This window comes from Humulus lupulus, chromosome 8 (assembly GCF_963169125.1).
Source record: "Humulus lupulus chromosome 8, drHumLupu1.1, whole genome shotgun sequence".
Lineage (NCBI taxonomy): Eukaryota > Viridiplantae > Streptophyta > Magnoliopsida > Rosales > Cannabaceae > Humulus > Humulus lupulus.
In genome coordinates this window covers 4,591,672-4,612,990 of record NC_084800.1, presented here as the reverse complement: position 1 = coordinate 4,612,990, position 21,319 = coordinate 4,591,672, and the positions used below count along the sequence as shown (strand labels likewise).

The following is a 21,319-nucleotide window of genomic DNA, read 5'->3' as shown; positions in this document are numbered from 1 at the left end:
GTGCCAAGGAGACTATCACACACATTCTTCTCAACATGCATGACATCTATATTGTGTTTTAATTTGTTTGTACACCAATACTCAAGCTCGTAAAAAATAATTTTTTTCCTCCAATTACCTTCATCTACTCCTCTTTTACGTTTCGCACCCCCAAACTGGACATGTTTTCCTGGAACTTGCGCTGCAAGAGCATTGACTTGTTCTAGTATATCCTCATAAGTAAACCGTCTCGGAGGACGTCTTCTCTCAACTTCTCCATCGAACTCTTTGTCTCTTCTCATTCGATGAGTACTTGGCAAGAATCTTCTGTGACCAACGTAAGATGTCTTACCAATCACTCGGATGGAAGTTGTGTCCTCATTACATGTAGGACAAGCTTTGTATCCCTGACCACTCCATCCAAACAAACTACTGCGAACTGGAAAATCGTTCACTGTCCACAAAAGGGCTGAACGCATCTTGAACATCCTGTTGGTAGTACTATCTCTTGTATCAACTCTGTTAACCCACATATCCTTCAACTCATCCACCAATGGTCTCAGAAATACATCCATGTCCTTACCGAGTGATTTTGGCCCAGGAATAAGGAGGGTTAACATGAAATAATTGTCTTTCATACACAACCAAGGTGGCAGATTATAGTTTGCCAACACCACAGGTCACATGCTGTATGCAAGGTTCATGTTGCCAAATGGATTAAATTCATCAGCAGCTAAGCCCAGACGAACATTTCTGGGATCCCTTGAAACATCAGGATGCTTGGCATCAAAGTCCTTCCACGCAGAGCCGTCCACCGGATGTCGCATCACCCTTTCATCTTTTGATTTCCCGGCGTGATGCCATATCATGTGTTTCGCTGTAATCCTTGAACTGTATAATATTTTCAACCGAGGGGCCAACAGAAAGTAACGCATCACCTTGTGTGGCACTTTTTTTCCTTTCGTCATTTCGGAAGTAATCCATCTACTACTTCCGCATACTGGACATGTCTCTTTAGATGCATGCTCATTGTAAAATAAGCAGCAATCATACTGACACACATGAATGGCCTCGTATCCCACCCCTAATTTTTTCAATCTCTTTTTCGCCTCATAGTATGATCAGGGGATTTTGTTTTCCTTAGGAAATGCAAGCTTTAACAACTTCAGCAATTCATCAAATATGTTGTTAGGCACCTTCCCTCTAACTTTTAGATGCAATAACTTTGCTAAAAAGTTCAGGGATGAAATCCAATCACATCCAGGATACAACTCCGCTTCAATCTCCTCAAATAACTCGTCATAATACTGACTCCCACCAGGATCCCTTTCTACTTCCTCAGTTGTCGGTAAAAGGAAGTCTTCCACAACGTGAATCATCTCATCGTCTTCATTCTCATCAACCACCTCATCAGCAACAATTTCTTCCACCTCACCATGAAAAATCCACTTATCATAAGCTTGATGAAAACCCCTATCGAATACGTGTGCCCGAACTACATCCAAATATTCAAATCTATTATTATTGCATCTCACACACGGGCACCTAATTCTTCCATCAGAATCTTTATGTTCCGACGCCATCCTCAAAAAAGCTTGCAGACCATTCCAATATTCTTGACAACCACGATTTCTCAATGTTGTCCAAGTTTTGTCAATCGCCATCTAAAGTGTTATAAGAGTGTGTGAGTTTTAGTAATGTGAATAGGAATGGATAACAAAAGAAATTTGTTATCATTTTTTAAATCTTATGCAATATTATAATATCTTATGCTATTTTATGATGTTTTATTAGATAATGTTATTTATAAACAAATTAAACTTTTATTATATATAATTATCAATTTCTATATTCAACTAATTTATAAATATTTAATATTAGATAATGTTATTTGATAAACAAATTAAATTAAATTATTTAATTAGATAATTTTATATCAAACTTTTATTATTTAATTAATTAAATTAATAAAAAATAATTACATAATTAAAAAATAAATTATTATTTATTTAATTCTTGATTTATAATTTTTTAATTTGTAATAATAATAATAATTTTATAAATTAATTATTATTTAAATTTTAGATTAATTTTTTTTTAATAATTGGATAAATTTTATTAATTTCTTTTATTCATTATTTTATTGATAATATTTTAAACTTATCATTTCTCTGCCGATATCCCTGTAATTGATGGTTGTAGTCAACAACCATTAATCACAACCATATCGGGAGAGAGAAAATAAATTAACTTCTAATATTAACTACTAATTAATTTTTTTAATAATTTTCAATTAATTATAATAATACTAATTAACTAAATTATATAATATTCATTACAATTCTCATTATGTTGACATAACATGTAACAAAAAAATCATGTCGTGAATATATAATGTAATGGGTATTTTCAATTTCCAAATTTTTTAAAAACTTTTTTCCATTTTTAGTTTTTATTTTATTTTTTTCAAATTAGTACCTCATTTTATTTTGTTAAACAAAACATAAAAATAAAATTTATCAAACGTATTTATTATTTTTTATTTTTAAAAACAAAAAACAAAAATAGCTGTCAAACATATTTTTATTTTTTTAAAATAAAAAAACAAAAATAAAAATAATATTTCCATTTTTGTGTTTAAAAAATTCAAAAACAAAAATTTTACTAAACACAACCATAAAGTTTTTTTTGTACTTGGAAATCTCTGACGATCAAAACTAAAAGCTGTTATACCTAGGTTTCGAGCCATAGTAAATATGACCTCGAAAGCTGAGTTCGCATTAAATGGTCTCGTGAGGGTTAGGGTATGCTCTAGGATGGTAAATCGAGCCTGCAAAGTATGATATATGATCTCGAATGTGGTGACCTCGAAATGATCTCGATCTCGAAAGGTAGCTCCGAGAACACCCTCATCTTCAGGAACTTCGGAGCATGGGTCTTGAGCTCGATGTACTATCTCGAGAGCAATGTTAGCTCGGGAGATGTCAGTGGCTCGCACAATGACATGAAACCTGAGATGCTAAAGCCTTGGAGATACGCTATAACCACCTTGAATATCTACAAGTATTGTAAACATGAGATGTAATCCTCATTTATTGATGTAAATCCCCAAGAATCGTGAGATATTATTTAGTCAGTTATGCGTTCCCTGGTCTTCAGGGACGTTTCCTTTTTTATCTGATTAAAGGCATTTAAAGCCATTTATTTTATTCACAAAAGAGTAACTACCCAAAATATGTGGGATAGTATTCTGCATCCTTCTCTATAAATAGAGAAGCCATGCACCATTGTAAGGGACCGAAATTCTGATCCTTGAGAGAAAACTCTGTAGAATTCATGCTAAAGAATTGTTCAGAGATAATCTTGAGGTTAATAACAGAGACTCGTGGACTAGGCAGATTTAACTGCTGAACCACGTAAAAAACCGTGTGTTTGATTCGTTTGTTTCTTTTGGCCATTGTCTTTAATTGTTTACGTGCTCTCTTCTTTTATCTGTTGACGAAAAACGGCGTCAACAAAAGCAAACATATAGATACCAGACCAATGTATTTTACGATGACATTAATGTAAATCTCCATAGTTCCAGACTTAATAATAACAACGTATTTATTTATTTGACTTGATAGAGAATAAAACTTAACAATCATAATAATCAATCCATTTATTTATCTTTTAAAATGATAATTTTTTTCACCTAAAGTTGTCCATTTATACCCATTACAAAATATATTACTCTAATCTATTAAAAATCATCTAAAAAATGAATAAAAATTTCACAATCAGAAATCAGCCAAAAAATGAATAAAGATTTCCAATGATTGGTTATTTAAGAGTTCATTCAAAATAAATTAATAAACAAAAAACCAAAAATGAAAACGAAATCAAAAAACCAGAAATCACAAAGAGAAAAAAAAAACCATACCTGATTCTAATGCTAATATCAAAACCGTATCTGAGAAAAAAATATCAGAAAATATCAAAGGGTGAGAGAATTAATACCAAAATGAAAAAAATATAAATAAACATATACATACATAGATAGACATATATGTACCTGATAGAGGAAGATGAAATCGGAGGGAAAATGGAGGAAAAATGAGTTTATGCTTTTGGAAGAAGAAGAGGATGGATGGATTATCAAAATCGTATCTGAGAAAATAAATAACATCATCAAATATATTTATATTTATGCATACACAATACAAACAACGCACATAAAAGATAAATGAAACCCAACAATTTTTTCCATTTACAAATTACACAAACACATTTAAAAAAACAATTACTTCAGAGTATTCCATCTTTGCATACTTCTTTCAGTTCATAAATAGTTATTCAAAATAATGCAATATTAAGATCCAACATATATTAAATAGTTCGACAAACAAACTTTAAAAGATGTTGACACACCACAAGCTGTAGTTTACCTCTAATTTATCAAATAAAATAGAAAATAATTCTAAATTGGACTGTATCAATAAATAAGATATGACATGCCTTCCTCTAGTGTTTTCCTCTTGAAATATGCTTTATAGAAATGCCCCACTAAGATCCCTTGCTCCCTTGCTCCACTAAAACATACAAACATACAAACAAATCTTGAACACAAGAACTGAAATAGGAAAAAAAGTTACAAAAAAAAAAAAACAAAGACAAATTAACCCCACCTATCTGAGACTGAGCCGAGAGAGAAGCCATCGAGAGAAAAACCACCGTACTCGAGAGAGAAGCCGAGAGAGAAGAAGTGAGGCCGAAGGGAGAGTGACAAAGGGAGGATCGGGGGTTTTGAGAGAGATGGGAAAAGGGAAGATCGAGGGCTTTGAGACAAGAGACTGAGATTGGGAGAGTGAGAAATTCAGAAGGAGGATGCTTGTCGTTGCCTGAGAGAGAAGAGAAGATGCGAGAGAGGAGAAGAGAACTAAGGAGAGGGGAAACGAAGAGGGCTGCGAAAATTTGAAACTGTAAAAGTATTAGCGGCGGGCCCCGCCGCTATTAAAAATGTCCGCTGCTATATAAAAACGATTACCCGTCGCTAATACTATTAGTGGCGGATAGTCTGCCTCTAATAAAGGTGATTATCCGCCGCTAATATATCTTAAAAAACTTTCCTGGGCTAATAGATATTATTAAATTTTTAAAAAAATCTCCCATTATTAGCGGCGAATCCCTTAGTCCACCGCTAATAACCTGTACAATACAGGCGGATTGGGTCCGCCGCTAATAGTGACGCCGCAAATGACTTTAATTCTTGTAGTGGAAGAATTTTTGCGTTTTGGGCATCTCTACTCCTTAGGATCATCTATCTCATCTCAAGCAAGTGGGCTTTCTCAATTGTTTTCATTGCCAGTGTATGGATAGTGATTTGTGAATATTAGAAAGAGTTTTATCTGTAAGAGAGTTTTATAGATTTGGGAATTATTGTTGTTGGTTGTGTTCTGGTCTTTTGATGGAGGATTTGGGTGATTGAGATAATCTGGGAAGTTAAGAATTCTAGGAGACGTGCTGCTCAAATTAAATCTGACTGTTTGGGGTATTTGTTCCAACTTTTGTGACATAATGGCACCTAATAATAGAAATAAGACCAAGGATAAGGGTAAGGCTTCCACGTCAAGGGCTCGGGATGGTCCTCTCCCACCAGCTCCATCAGACTTTGATGCTGTAAGGTTTGTGAATAAAAAGGCTCAAGATAGATATCTCAAGTTGTGCACCAAGTCGTTCATTCATGAGAGGGGTATCGAGTATAGCAATGAACCATATGAGAATGACCCACTTAATGAAAGCATTCGAGCCAATATAGCGGCACGACGATGGCAAGGGTTTGTAGACAAGGATATCATAAGAGCAAATATTTCTATTTGCTATGAATTTTATGCCAATTATCCAGAAACAAAGGGACGAAAGAAGTGCTTTGTTAGGGGTGTGTGGGTGCCCACTGCTGCGGACACATTGAATGCCCTCTATAGTACTCCTAGTTATGAGGGGAATGAAGAACAGTACAGGGTGTTAGTTGGGGGTGAAATTGATCATGATGAAATTGTTAATACGATTTCATTCCCTGGAGCGGAGTGGATAATTACTCATAATGAGTATGCTGGGTTGCATTTGTGTCAGTTCACCCAGGAAGCTTGAGCATGGCTATACTTTGTTAGTAGTCGGTTGATGCCATCTGGGCACTTGTTGACCATCAATATGGAACATATTTATTTAGTCTATGCTTTGGTGAAGGGGCATAATGTGGATGTTGGCCGTAGAATTCGTGAAAGTATCAACCATGTTTTGAGTGGTTCCACCACTATTGGACTGCCTCATATCCATTTCTTAATAGATTTATGTCTTACCTACGAGGTACAAGTTTATGACAACGATGTGACTCTGAAGGCAAAACCTCCCATCACTCGAGCGAAAATTACCAAGTATCTGCTGCCTATTCCATATGTCCCAGCTCCTCCTCGGAATCGTGCTGAGGTAGTACAACAAGAAGAAGACCCAGATCTTGGGGGGGATGGAAATGACACGGGCAATGCTAATGGTAATAATCCTGACTCGATGCATCTGGATCCACCGCTATTACTGGGTGGTCCAATTGATTCCAACACTCAATATACCCATGTTCGGCTGGACTACCTTATTCAGCAAAATCAATATATGGTCCAGCAACATCAGATGATGAATCAATACATGGGTCAAAGGTATGATTATGAGGTAGCTCATGTGGACCGTTTGAATACTCTGGTCAATCGATGGTCCTTGAATGATGCGGGGCATAACTACTTCCCTCCTCCACCTCTGTACCCGCCGTATCCACCATAGTACCCACCTCCACCGCCTCCTCCCTTTTAATATTTGCTATGGGGTCTCAGGTAAGTCTCTTCTTTTTATTTGAGTTTAACATTGGGGACAATGTTCGTCTTAAGTTTGGGGGAAGGGATTTATTTTTAGCTTTGCTGTTATTTGTTGTTTTTCAAGTTTAGTATTAGTTGTTATTGTGTTTGAGTCTAGTTTTCATGGGGTTGTTAGAGTGTAAACCAAGTTGATAATTTTTTGCCGATGAGATTGAATGATTGCTATGCTGTATAATCCAAAGGAAGAGTTGTGCATATAAAAAATCTGTGTGCTTGATTGAAATGCTTTGTCACTTCACTGTGGTTAATTGGATACTTGTTTGAACTATTGCTCATAGTTGTAAATGTGGGAATTGAACTTTGTATATGCATGTTGAATTTGGATTGTTGATTGTACAAGTTGAAATTTTTCTAGAACTTGCTTGCTTGCTATTTGAGATGAAATCCTAAACAATACACACTTAAGAAGAGGAGATAGGCCATCTTTGGAACGTTTGAGCCTTTCAAGCTAACCCTTATATATTTTTATCACTAGTTACCCTATTTGAGCCTTTCAATTGACCTTTTTCATTGTTTAACACATGTTTTGAGCCTATACCATGAGCAGAAAACATATCTTTTGATTGGAAGAGGGAGTGAATGTTTAAGGGACATATGTAGAAATATGTGGTTACTCAGTGCAATTAAAAAAAATATTGAAGAAGAAAGAAACAAAAGGAGAAAAGAAATTATAAATTCAGAATAAACTACATTCCTTAATTATTTACTGAAAAATCTAAGTTTGGGGGAATGTAGTTTGAAAAAAAAAATGTGATGAATAAATAGTCAACTCTTCTCAATCTTGAAAAAAAAGAGAGTAACAATGGGATGTGAAGTTGAGTTAAAGGGATAGGTTGCTTGGTTTGAATGCTTATGGTATACTTGAGCCTAAAATTTCTTCTTATCCACCTTTACCTAAGCCATCTATTACAAGCTTTGTAAAGTCCTATTGATTTTTAAGTGTGTATTTGTTTACATTAGTGGAGAATAGTAAGTATAGCAAGTATATGGAATAACCATGTTGAGCGGATTGATGGTGAGAATTTGGCATGCATAGGTTGGTTCAATTCTTTACATTTATTGGTTATGGGTGAATGAGCATGAGTATCGATGAATTACAGTGAATAGGTGAATTATTTTGATTTAAATTCTGGATTAATTTTTGAAGTGGCACGTTACTTTTCTTTAGAATTATATGCATATGGTATTCATGATTTTTGAGGCTATTTTAATGGTTGTCAATTTGGTTTGTTTAGGTTTTATCGAGTCTTAGTTGTGTTCTTTACTCGAGGGCGAGTAAAGGATAAGTTTGGGGGAATTTGTTAGGACTAGTTTTGGTATGTTTTTATGGTGTGTTTTAAGATGCAATTTTAGTCTTTTATTTGGTTTTGTGCGATATTATGTCGGTGTTTATTGTGTTTTCAGGATTAAGTGTGGTTATGAAGGAAGTAGCTTAAAATTGGAGGAAAAGCACTTAATTCTTGAAGAAACGGTGTTAAACGGGCTAAGGAATGGAAACTAGGCGAAACCGGGGGTCAAATTGATGATTTGGTGAAAAGTTTGAATTAGAGTCGCAGCCCTAAGAGTTTCAGAGAAGAGAAAAAAAAATATGCCAGAATTAGAGCTGCGGCTCTATCAAGCAGCGTCGGCGCTACCAAATCCAGAGACGGAATTCGGATCGCAAAATGCATTAGAGCTATGGCTCTATCACATGGAGCCGCGGCGCCAGTCTGTACGGAAGCCAAATTTAGGGCATTTTTCAAGGGCAATTTTGTCCTTTCGCACATAATTAATTAGGGATTATAAAAGCTTTCTTAATGACGTTTTATGGAGGAGATTAACCCAAGGAGACGGCTGGAGGCACATCGTGGAGGATTGCAAGTGGAATCAAATAATTCATCACAGTTTTCATCTTTTCTACTTGGAGTTTTCTGTATTTTTGGATGCTTTTTATTTCTTCTATGGTTATTATGAATCTTGTCATGAACTAAACTCTTTTTCTGGGGTGTTAATGGATTCTCCCGAATCATTATTTTAAATTAATGCAAGTTTTATGATTTCAATTTTATCTTGTGATTTATTCAATTTGAATATAATGCTTGTGAATGATTGATCACCATTGACATGAAATATATGAGTTTGATTCGAAATCTGAGAAGTGAGAATTGAATATGCTGTAATTGAATAAACATAGATTTCATATTAGGACGAGGATACCTGTGTGGTCTGTGTAGTTTTAGGGTTGTTAATCTTAATGCATATCTTGTGTTTATTTATCACAGGGATATAGAAAATTTGCATAAGATTGAGACTTATATATCCTAGTACGAATATAAGTTATTATTGTTGACCTGCTATCACAAGAGAAAATTGAATAGTAAGATTTGTGTTAATAAGAATTAAAGAGGATGGTTGATGAAATTGATTACCCTAGTTTTTAATCTATTAAATTTTCTTAACGTTGTTTATTTTCAGTTTTTGAAATTAATTTCAGATTTTTGTTTTATAATTTTAGTTAATTCTTGAGACTCAATTATCGTTAGCTAAATAGAAATAGGAATTAAGTTTTGGTAGTTAATATACAGTCCTCGTGGGAACGATCTCACTTACTCTTTATTACTTGTTACAATTAGGTGCACTTGCGTATCGATTTTACACAACAGGGCAAGTGGACCCAACATTGAAGGGAGTAAGGGATGGAGGAACTGCTCAATTAAAAGAGGTTGATCGATCGTACCAGCATAAACATAAGAAGATAACTCTGCGAACTTCATGTAGAATTCATTCACTCACATCCATCATTATCTAGTCGTTCTGTGATCTCATTAACCTATCATTGATCTTAAGCAATGAAATGATCCAATCAAGTCCTCCTATGAGATGGGTTAAAATGTTGTTCTTCGAAAACCCATCTCAAAATTTCCTCAAGTCATCCCATCAGTTCCACTCATCCTACTTAAGGCTTCCTACCAATTCGGTGCGCTCCTTTCCAACTTTGGCACATTAATATTAACATGATACTCCTTAGGTGTTCCCATAATGTTTAAACTCTTCTTTATATGCCTCGACCATCTTTCAGCAACCATGAGATCCTTTCCACCTTTAGACTTAGGCATTTGAATCCGATGGAAGATCTGGAAGTGATTGCTTTGTCGGCCAGAGCTGGATCCATCTGTTGGGCAGGAATGCCTCTTAACCTCAAGAATGGCGTTCACAGGGAATGTAACTAGCGGAGAAGGAACCTCAGCCTCAAGGACATCATCTGCAGGCCTTCTCCTTGTTGTCCTTCCTTTCGGAGGCATTTTCTTAGGTCAGTAAATCAAAAGCTAATTAGTTAGTGAGGAATGGATGCTATCTATATACATACGCCTTTATAGATCAAAATACTTTATTTTAAAATAAATTTAATCTATTAGGTGACACACTCCGAGGTATTTAAACCTGGTGCTCTGATATCATTTTTCTGTCACGACCCGAGCCCTAGGCCATGACAGATTTGTAATATCTATAACTTGGGTGGTCAAAGGTCAAACTTTGACCCTTGTTGGAAAATAGTCTTTATAAATGATCATTTAATTTATATTAAATCGTACTATAATTTAAGTTAAAATAATGAAATAACTCATATAATTATATATAAAAATATTAGTGATAAAAGTATGATCATTTATCATTATACATAAAACAATAATATTCTCACAGTTATGTAATCACCAAATAGTTAAATTTAATAAGTCATAAACACCCAAAATAATACTTAGCATCCACCATTCCTCATCCCTAACTATTTCATAGCTCATTCAGATATACCGATCATTAAATTCGAAGTCAAATACATATATAATGCTCAAAAGATAAGACAATGACACGAAATAAAAATAGGCTAAACACATTGGCTCTATCAATAATTCAACTTTTCCATGTTCACGTCACTAGGCTCCTGGAATGAGAGAGATAGGGGTGGGCTTATAAAATGTATGTAAAATAGTGTTATATGTAAAGAAAATGTATAAAATAGTGTTATTTAGTTTAAAGGTGGAATCAAAATTGTGAACAAATTCAAACCTTTTGTTTAGTGGAAATAGCGAAATTGGAATATTGCTCCAACTTATTGGAAACAGAAGTTAGATAATTTACTTAATGATTTTCATTTCCCTCAGCATTCTTTTAAAGTCATTTTCCTCTATATTATTCTTTATCTCAACGTACTATCATTATCAGTGGCTCCATTTCCTTATATCAATTATTATTAGTACATCCACCCCCTCTTGATTTCAACAATCCCAATTTTATCTTTATTATTAATTTTCACATGTTCATTGTTCATAACTCGAAAACTTGCCCAAGCATCCAATTTGATTATTACTATTGATTTCAACACATGTTAATTGAAAAGTAAAATAAATATGTGGCCGTGGGTCCATATATGCAGCCACATCAGCTCGTCCAAAATAGCCAAGCGGGATGAATAGTTTTTTTATTTTTTTATTTTTTTTATACTAAATAATTAGTTACTAAAATCACATAGAATCTAACTACCTAACAAAAACATATATGGTAGTATGGTATAGTCGGTCACTTATTAAGAAAAAAAAAGTCTTTATCACTTATTAAAGAATGTTAGAGAAAATATCTCACATGGAAAACGTGTATGTACATTCAACAATACATAAGAGCATATATTATTCCACTTATCACCAATTGGTTTTGAAATAGAACCTCATACTTCTTACCATACATCACATTATTCTACTTTCTATATCACCTTCCACATTCTAATAAAGAAAATTAAAAAATCTTTATCACAATTTTTTACTATCACATAGGGTCGTTGCTATATAATTTTTTTTATTTACAGGACTAACACTACAACAATATAATGGTTTTATGACTTTATTTGGGAGACATTATGTAACGTTCCAAATTACCTAATAATGCTTAGGACCTTGATTAGGGGACTAGGATGACAATATATGGAATTATATGTTTATATGATATATTTGTGTATGATTGTGATTATGTGAGTTATATGATAATATAACTAATTATGCATGTTTAGGAGTATTAAATATGCATGTGGACCCATTTCTTATTAGAAGGGTAGTTCTCATAATTTGGCACATTATGTGCATAATTGTATATATGTGCATTTATGTGAAATATGTAAGAGATCACATTATTATGTGGGTTTATTTGGGTTACGCGGCACGAGACGATCCTAGGGAGCGAGTTAGCGAGAAAGTCACAACGGGACCCAATACCCGACTTGGGGCGAGTCAAGGGGTATTTTAGGTATTTATCATAATATTGAGTTATCGGGAAATGAGAATGAATAATTGAGGATATATTTGGAGTTAGTGAGATTAGGAGGGAATACTGGGGATTTTGACCATTTTACCCTCGGGGACGATTTTGGTACCCGAGCCTCGGGATTAGCATAAGTAAACTTAAGCCTTAGGAATCACAAAAAGACTCCCTCACCCAACTGACTCCCCCTCTCTCTCTTTCTCTCTCAGCTTCCTAAGTGTGTTCTTGAATTAAGAAGATTTTGGTTGGAAACCAAGGAATTGAACATATCTCACTTAATCTTCTTTATCTGGCGATAGTTTGGGAGCGCATGGTATCTTTACTGTTACTTAACATCCAAAATGGCTCTTCTACAACAAAATAGTAACAGTTGGGGTTTTTACATCAATTTTTTTTATTAGGGTACAGGTGCGCGTCAACCCAAAAAGATCATAGGATTTTGGTGCAAGTATTTCTTTAAAAATCATTAATGTTGTAAAATAATAAAATTTTTAAAATTTTCACCAATTTTTCAACATAAAAATAAATAAATTATTTATACTGTTAAATGATAGTGACATTTGAAAGTGTAATTAGTTAATTATGTTTTGTATTAATTTAAAAAAAAAAGATTTTATAATAATTTATAAATGTCACTATAATAATAATAGAACGTTTCAAACATTTAGGATCATTTATCATTTATGTTACTACATTGGTCAAAAATGCTACTAATTCACATTTTTGTTGTTGTAGTGATGTTAAACATGTTCGACCCAAGATGATGGTGACAGCCATAATTAACTAGCCAATAATCTATATAAGAGGGTGGGCATTTAGTACCGATTCCTCGCTTCACTCCCTTTTATCTTCTTCTCTAATACCTCTATGGCTCTCTCTTCCTACGCATCATTTTGTTCGTTCATATTCATACCCTCAGTTTCCCATCACAAAACAACAAATTCTGAAAACTCTAAGCTTATTAGGAATAGTTATTATGATGATCCCACACCACAACGATGGAGCAATATTAATACCCACAATCATAACACTTTGTTAAGTTCTACTCATCCCCTACAAAATTTTAAACCATTACCTAAATACCCTTGCACCAATATTGATCATGTAAGTTTCTGCCGTGACTTTTCAATGTAACAGTTCTTCTTCTTCTTTCAAGTGCACGTATAATTACTTGTCTTTTTATATATGCTTCCAATACTATATATATATATATATACATATACTATAGCTATATAAGCTAGGCTGAGAAGACTGAAATTCCTTCGTATTTTGCAGGATCTGGAAATATATAGAGAGCTTATAAGAAAAGCAGGAGAAGACCGCCCATTTGAAGGTCTGAAGATTGTTGATGCTATCCAACGGCTAGGAATTGACTATATCTTCGAGGAAGAGATTGATGTAATTCTACAAAAACAGTATAAGTTTTTGAACGATCATCATCATCAAGATCTGCATGAGGTTGCTCTTCGCTTTCGACTCTTGAGACAACATGGTCACTTCATTCCTGCTGGTTCGTAATAATTAATAATATATCATCTATTATTTGTCACCACAAAAAATATCAATGAATACGAATAAAATAAAACTACAACCAATAAAAGTTAAAAGTAAATTTTAAGTTGTGGACACTTATATAGTCTAGTAATACTACACATTTTTTTACAAAAAGAAAATTCCCAATTCAAATCCCCTCTAAAAAAGAATAATTTTTTTTTTGCATTATAAAAAGAGTAAATTAGTAGAAGACAGAAATATAAGCATAATTTTTTATAAAATTATTGTCTGAGTATTATATATATGTTTTTAAATCATAATAATTATTATTTATAATAATTACAATAAAAAGATCTATTATTAAAATATGTATAAAATAATTTTTTTTTATTTTTATCAAAACTCAAAATAATAAATATATTTTTTAAATACATACAATATTTTAAAAAATTCATTAAAAAATAATGTTTAGATTGTACAGAGAGATTTAAGAATCAGCCAAACAGACCTTATTCGGTCTATTTGAATCATTCATTTGATTGTGTCTTATTATTTCAGATGTTTTTAACAAGTTCAAAGACAGTAAAGGAATGTTCGACAAAATGCTAAGCGAGGACATCAATGGCTTAATAAGCTTATATGAAGCGTCGCATCTAAGCATAGACGGAGAACATATCCTTGACGAAGCTGCCTTATTTACAACTCAACACCTAATAAATACATCCATGATGAGACGTAGTCTTAATCATTATCAGACCACATTTGTGGCAAACACACTTAAAAATCCCACTCACAAAACTTTATCCAAGTTCACTGCCAAGAACCTTTTTGGTGTTCATCCTAGTATGAACGAATACATAAATTTGTTCAAAGAACTTGCAAAAAGTGAGTTTAATAAAGTCCAGTTCCTACACAGAGGGGAAATTGATCAAGTCACCAAGTAAGTAATTTTAGTAACTAGAATGAATGATTTATATTTATTAAGTGCTATAGCTAAGTAATTTTAGTAACTAGAATGCATGATTTATGTATATTAAGTGCTAACCTATATATATATATATATATAGCTTATATGCATTTTGGATTTGTTTGAATTTGTGTTTTGATAAATTAATATTTTAACTATATGTTTTGTGAAAATATCCGATTAGACCATTAAATTTGATTTTGGTCAAAGATTTTTGAGCTAAAATTATAAATAATTTATCAAACTAATAATTTTGAAAAAAAGTAATTTCATTATGTCTAATAAGGGTGTTGTTATATTCAAGTTTTTCTTTATCAAAATTGAGTTTATAACTTGATTATTTGAAGAATTTTGCAAAATATAAATTCCAAAAAGTAATTTATTAAAACACAAGTTCCAAATAAGTAATGAGACAAAACACAAAGTCCAAAAACATATAAACACTTAGGCATACATCCCATATTTATTTCAAATTTTTTGTTTGTTTGGTTGATTATATTAGGTGGTCGAGGAAGATAGGTTTGGGTAAGGAATTAGAGTTCGCCAGAATCCAGCCGCTGAAGTGGTACATTTGGTCCTTGGGCTGCCTAACAGACCCAATCTTGTCGCAGCAAAGGGTTGAGCTTACAAAAGCCGTTTCCTTTATCTATATAATTGATGATATTTTCGACGTTTATGGCTCACTTGATGAACTCATTCTCTTCACTCAGGCCGTCTCTAGGTATTTGTATATATATACATGCTATTGTACTTTTTTAATATATACACAGACGTTAATCTTATTTATTGATTCATTTATGTGACCGACGTACGTACGATTACTATGTAGCTGGGAAAATAGTGATATAGAAAAGCTTCCCGAGTACATGAAGATTTGCTTTGAAGCACTTGATAACATGATCAATGAATCTTGCCACGTGGTCTATCAAAAGCATGGGTGGAGCCCGTTGCACTCTCTCCGAAAGACAGTACGTACTACACGTTTTTTTTTCTGTAAAAATTTATTGAATAAAGGAGAAGATTATTTATGCGTGTTGATGTGATTTGCAGTGGGGAAGGTTGTGCCATTCGTTTTTGGTAGAAGCAAAGTGGTTTGCATCAGGGCACGTGGCAAACACAGAAGAGTATTTGAAAAATGGTGTGGTTAGCTCAGGAATACCAGCACTGCTGCTTCATATCTTTCTCCTCCTTGGTCAAGGTCTAACCTCGAAGAACGCACTCGATTTTGTGGAAAACATGCCTCCCATCGTTACTTCTACAGCTTCAGTTGTCAGACTTTGGAATGACTTGGGAAATGCCCAGGTAAATTTAATTACAAAGGTTAATGTGGTATTTTTTCATTTGGATTATCGGTATAGATTCATTTAAGGGTTTATACTTTTTAGTAATTTGTTTTTCGTTCTATTACTTGTTTGTTTGGATGATATGTTTTGGTAAATTATTTTTTTGATTATTTATTTTGCAAAATAATTTAAATAGATATTAAATCTAGCATAATGATTGTGATATTTTCTCTACAAAATTGATTGTTTGGAAAATTATTTGTGACCAAAATTGAACTTAATCTATCTAATTAAACTATTTTACGAAATATAATACTTTATCAAAATACATAATTCAAATAAATAATAAGACAAAACCATAGCCTTTATTTAATTAAGGTGAATCTATGTTAACTTTCATTAATTCACCACCTAATTATATTTGTGCATAGTAATCCTTTTATATTAATGTTATAGTTTATTCATAATCATATAATCAATTATTAAAAACATTAATTAAAATTATTATACCAAGCTTAATTTTAAGCAGCATATATGGTTACAGCATTAATAATTCAAATAATAATAATGAAAGAAAATCACATCATAATGTATACGATCACGAGCTTCATTTATTCTTAATTATAATTGCTGTGTGATCGTTAACTAAATAATATTCCGAATATCTCTTTTGAAACTAATTATTTAATTATTCTTTCTTTTGCCCACAATATAATTATCTTCCACATCGTCCTTCTTCTTCGTTTTCTTTTCTTTTTCTTTCTGAATGTTGTTGTTGGTCTAATATATAAGCAATTTTAAATTCAAAATTTATATTCATCGTTGATAATTTTTTTAAAAAAAAAAACTAATAAAAATAATGCTATTCCATCCAAAAAAAAAAGGTATGAGTTTTGAGTCTTCCATTCATTATTACTCATATATATTTGTAGTTGTGATATTATTATAATCTTATTTATATATAACTCAAAGTTTTAATTACATGTGTAATATTTTAACACTTATAAAATAAGGGTTAACTTTTCATCTTCAAATTAAAATTTTGCTTGAACATATATTATCCTTAAGGGTTGTAGCTGCCGACACCCTTAAGCTAAAGTGTCCCACCAACAAAATTGATTCAAATATTATCCTTCTCTCTCAAAATAAATATATATTATTTTGTGTGGTTGAAAGTTGTATATACGTCCTACGTGTCCCACCAAAGAAAAGATATTTTTTTTCAATGAAGTTGTTGCCACTTCATTAAGGTATATAGGACACTCGCGTGTGACAGTACTTTGGTAGGTGTTTCAACAGTACGTACGTAACACTATTGATTTACTTATATGTATGGTCATCAAAGTCATTAATATCCAGTAGAGTAAAAATATAAAAATGGGCACTACTATGGGGAGTTCTCCGGTGCAATCTCAAAAAAGGGCATACCGGTAAACCCATCTCTAGTTTTCGGCTTGAGAATATTTTTGGCGCAAATTTTTACCGCATATATTGTAGTTATTTAGAGCATATAGCAAATTTTCGGAAAATTCTGAATAATTTACAGTGTAGAAAACAAAGTTCAAATAATCTGTTGCACTCATGATTGTTTTTTTGATGTACGTAGAAGGTAATATGTTTGAATCTTATTTTCGACACTGTAAATTATTTGGTATTTTCTGAAAATATGCACGATTCTCTAAATAACTATAATGTACACGCTCATAATTAAAAAAATTGCCGAAAATACTTCTCAAATAAAAAATACTATAAGAGGGTGCACAGGAGAATTAATTGATTTGGCTTAATGATGATGGATTATGTAGATGAATATATATATAAATAATTGCAGGACAAGAATCCAAAGGGCGATGATGGATCGTATGTGGAATGTTACATGAAAGAAAGAGAGGGATCTTCAATAGAAGATGCATGTGAGAACATCATCGAAAAGACTTCATATGCATGGAAGTGTCTCAACAAAGAATGCATAATGAATCCAAATCCAGTGATTCCACCGACATTCCAAAAGGCTTGTCTCAATTTCGCAAGAGTGGTTCCTTTGAGGTATACTTATAACGATGACAACCAACAGAATCTTGAGGAGCTTGTGAAATCTATCTTGTATGAAAGTTTGTAGCGTAACTCAACACTATACGTACATAAGTTTAATTTCACTTTTTTTGTCTGTTTATGTGTTATTAAGATTTTCATTCAGTTGAGATCGACCAATTTGGTAGCTTAATTGGTTTTTGTCTCTTCTCATACTATGCAAGAAAGTCCTCTTATATAAGATACGTTTAATTAATTACTCATCACTACACTACACCTTTAGCTTAATTTTGCTACATCTTCACAAATATTATTTGGTTTAATATATTATATGGAAGACTTGTCAATCGTTACTACCTATAGATGAGTAATAACAATTATGATGATGTGTCAACATAGTGATTTTGTATAGCAAGTCACCAACATGGTAAAATTTTGTTTGCTACATTAATTTCGAATTTTCATATATAATATTTAAATAATATATTTTTTTAATTCTTTAATTTAATAAATATATGACCGCCATGTAATTATGTAACTTTTCCGAAAATTTAAAAAAAATCAAAATTTACTTTTAGAAATATTAATTGACAACTATAAATATGTACCATTCATCTTAATTTAATAGTTAATATTAAAATAATTATTCATAGGGTAGTAGCCATTAAAAAGTGCCCCATATATATATAAATTATTACTTGATAATTTTATAATCATTTATCCATAAATTCGATAAATAATTACGTAAATTATAATTTATTAAATGAAACGATCACTTATTTTTTTTTTTTTATAAATAACATTAAATTGATTATGAAAATTTAATATTTAAAATATAAAACGACATAATTTTTTATTTATAAATAGTAAAATCAAGACATATTCGTTCATTGAAAACTCTTTGAACACTCATATTTATTCTATAAATTCTTTTTAAAAAATTAAAATTATTAGTATATTTATTTATTGAATTCACAATAAATAAATTTAAAAATTAAGTTATTATTGTAATTTTGATTCTTTAGATTCCTTAAAAAATGCAAAAATATATACTCACCTATAGGCACGATGAAAATATAGGAAGAAAGAGCTACATAAAGTTGGGACCTAAATATTTGCTTGACCATTATGTCGAAGTCTTAATTATTAAATATTAATTTTAATTAAAAATATATATATTAATTAATTAAAAAAAATATTTTTTTTTTACCTGTGGCGCCAGATTTAAGTGCCAAAAATAGAATAAATTGAGAGATTTTGCGGCAGATAGTTTAGAAAAACTTTATAATAATTAAGACTATACATAGCAATAGCATGCTGCATGACATGGAGTGATTGATGCTCTAAAATTAATTGCATTCAATTATTTTTTTAGTAACTAATCATAATTATGGAAATATAATGTAACCCATATACTTTGAAATAAAAACTAAGAGTTAATGACATGTTTATTAAAAATTATGTGTGTTGTTGGGCACACCTTAAAAGTGCTCAATACTACATAAGAATATGATAATTTCATGTGATATTTAATTTATTTAAAATCAAGCTGAATTTATTATAATTTTATAAGCTGAATGTGACAATTTGATCCTTATAGTGTCAAGTACGTGAAGATGCTTTATTACACTAATCAAAATTTAATAATGAAATAATTTAGAAGAATATATATAAAAAATAACAAATGAATACTTTTCATCTTAACTACCTAAGTAATGACCTACTGGAGATTTCTTTTTCCTTTTCTTTATTTTTAAATTAAAGCTGAAAGATAATTTTGTCTTTCAAAAATAGTATTCTTTATTATTTTTTTAACTAAAAAAATCAATTGAAAATGTTATTCTTAATTGTGTCATAAGTAGAATATGCCTTTATCATTTTAGAGCATTTCTAATGGAATGTCAAAAGAGTAATACATTGTTATATTAGCATATTTCAGAAAAATTATCACTCTAATGTTGTACTAAAAGGTGTGATAAATTTGACACATACTAAAAGTTGTGCAAAATTTAGCACAAAATAAAGCATGAACCAAATTTAGAACAACAATTATTATTATTTTTTTATTTACCATATTGCCACTAATTTATTAATTAACAATTAATAATAACTTTTTTTTTTACAATAAAAAATGAAAAAATGGTTACTTTTTGTATATTATCAATAAATATTAAATAAATTGTTGATTTTTTTTAGTTAATTTGCATTTTGTGCATTTGAGTACAATTGTAAATATTGAGCCAAATTAACATTAAGTTACTTTTTATGCTAAATTTGAAGATGGTCTAAGCATTTAATTGATCATTTTGTTTAACAAGTTCAAAGACAATTGAGGAATGTTCGGCTAAGTGAGACATATATTGTGCTCTTAATTATTGGTGTCTAATCAATTATATTAAGACATGATGGTGTCTAATCAAATATGCTAATATAACATATATTTACTTAAGATTGTTAATGACTTAACTTTTTCTTCAAATATCTTGACTTTTGTAATTGCTATTTCGTATTAATGAGGTTGGTCATTCGAAAAGAAAGAAGACATAGAATAATTATTTATATATTTAATTTTTAGTCGATTTATCCCGAATCCATCTTGGTTAATTTTTTTTTTATAAAAAAAATCCCAAAATATGCCTATAATCTATTATTTAGGTAAGATTTGAAATTAATTAAGTTGGGTATTTTGAAATTTTTAAGAGTAGGTGATTAAAATGGTGTACAATTATATATCTCGGCAATTCATTCGATGAAATGTCTGTTGCTAAAATGCAACACGTTTTCCCTGGTTTGAGACATGCATAAGCTAAAATAACTTTTTATTTTTAATTTTTATGGTTAAATTTTTGTGGAAAATTGTGTTTGGATAAAACAAATTAACAAACAAACAGAAAGTTTCCTGTTGAATAATTTGGAGCAAAGCATCTCATCATTAGAACACACACACACATATATGATGTAAAATAGAAATATATAGCTCCAAAATATAAAGAAAAATGATTAAAAATGCACTTGAGATTGGAAAAGTTAAAATATCATTAAACTAATTCTGAAAATACGTATCATAAAAACTATATCTAGTAAAAATATGAGGTGCTCCTTATATTTCGTTTGTTCTTTTTATATCACATATTTCGCCAAAAAACTGGTGTTAATATTAATCTGAATTGGCCAATATTTGCAGATCACTATCATTGTCAAGTTAGGTACTGAAGTTATGTTTGGAAACTTATCTTTTCAAAAAAAGAAAAAAAAAAAAGAATGATCAGAACCGGCCATTTCGAGGGTTGTTGTAGATGTTGTTAACAAGAGAAATTGTCTATCACAACATGATACATATGACACAAATATCTATTACATGTGAATACATATGAACA

At 31.4% G+C, this 21,319-nt stretch overlaps 1 protein-coding gene across 1 annotated transcript; it reads left to right on the top strand.

Annotated features, from left to right (window-relative positions):
• The first annotated feature begins 13,001 nt into the window (after positions 1-13,001).
• LOC133794249 ((3S,6E)-nerolidol synthase 1-like) lies at positions 13,002-18,230 on the top strand. The gene is made up of 7 exons (XM_062231456.1): positions 13,002-13,271; positions 13,443-13,677; positions 14,220-14,601; positions 15,131-15,349; positions 15,458-15,596; positions 15,679-15,930; positions 17,743-18,230. The coding sequence occupies exons 1-7, from the start codon at positions 13,035-13,037 to the stop codon at positions 18,028-18,030; spliced, it is 1,752 nt and encodes a 583-aa protein (XP_062087440.1). The 5' UTR covers positions 13,002-13,034; the 3' UTR covers positions 18,031-18,230.
• Positions 18,231-21,319: the final 3,089 nt, after the last annotated feature.

Bases quoted from the DNA above. Each gene is read 5' to 3' on its own strand.
- LOC133794249 (XM_062231456.1), top strand. From the start codon at position 13,035: ATGGCTCTCTCTTCCTACGCATCATTTTGTTCGTTCATATTCATACCC. The intron at 13,678-14,219 runs GTTCGTAATAAT...TTATTATTTCAG, and splicing joins TGGTCACTTCATTCCTGCTG to ATGTTTTTAACAAGTTCAAA. The intron at 15,931-17,742 runs GTAAATTTAATT...AAATAATTGCAG, and splicing joins ATGACTTGGGAAATGCCCAG to GACAAGAATCCAAAGGGCGA.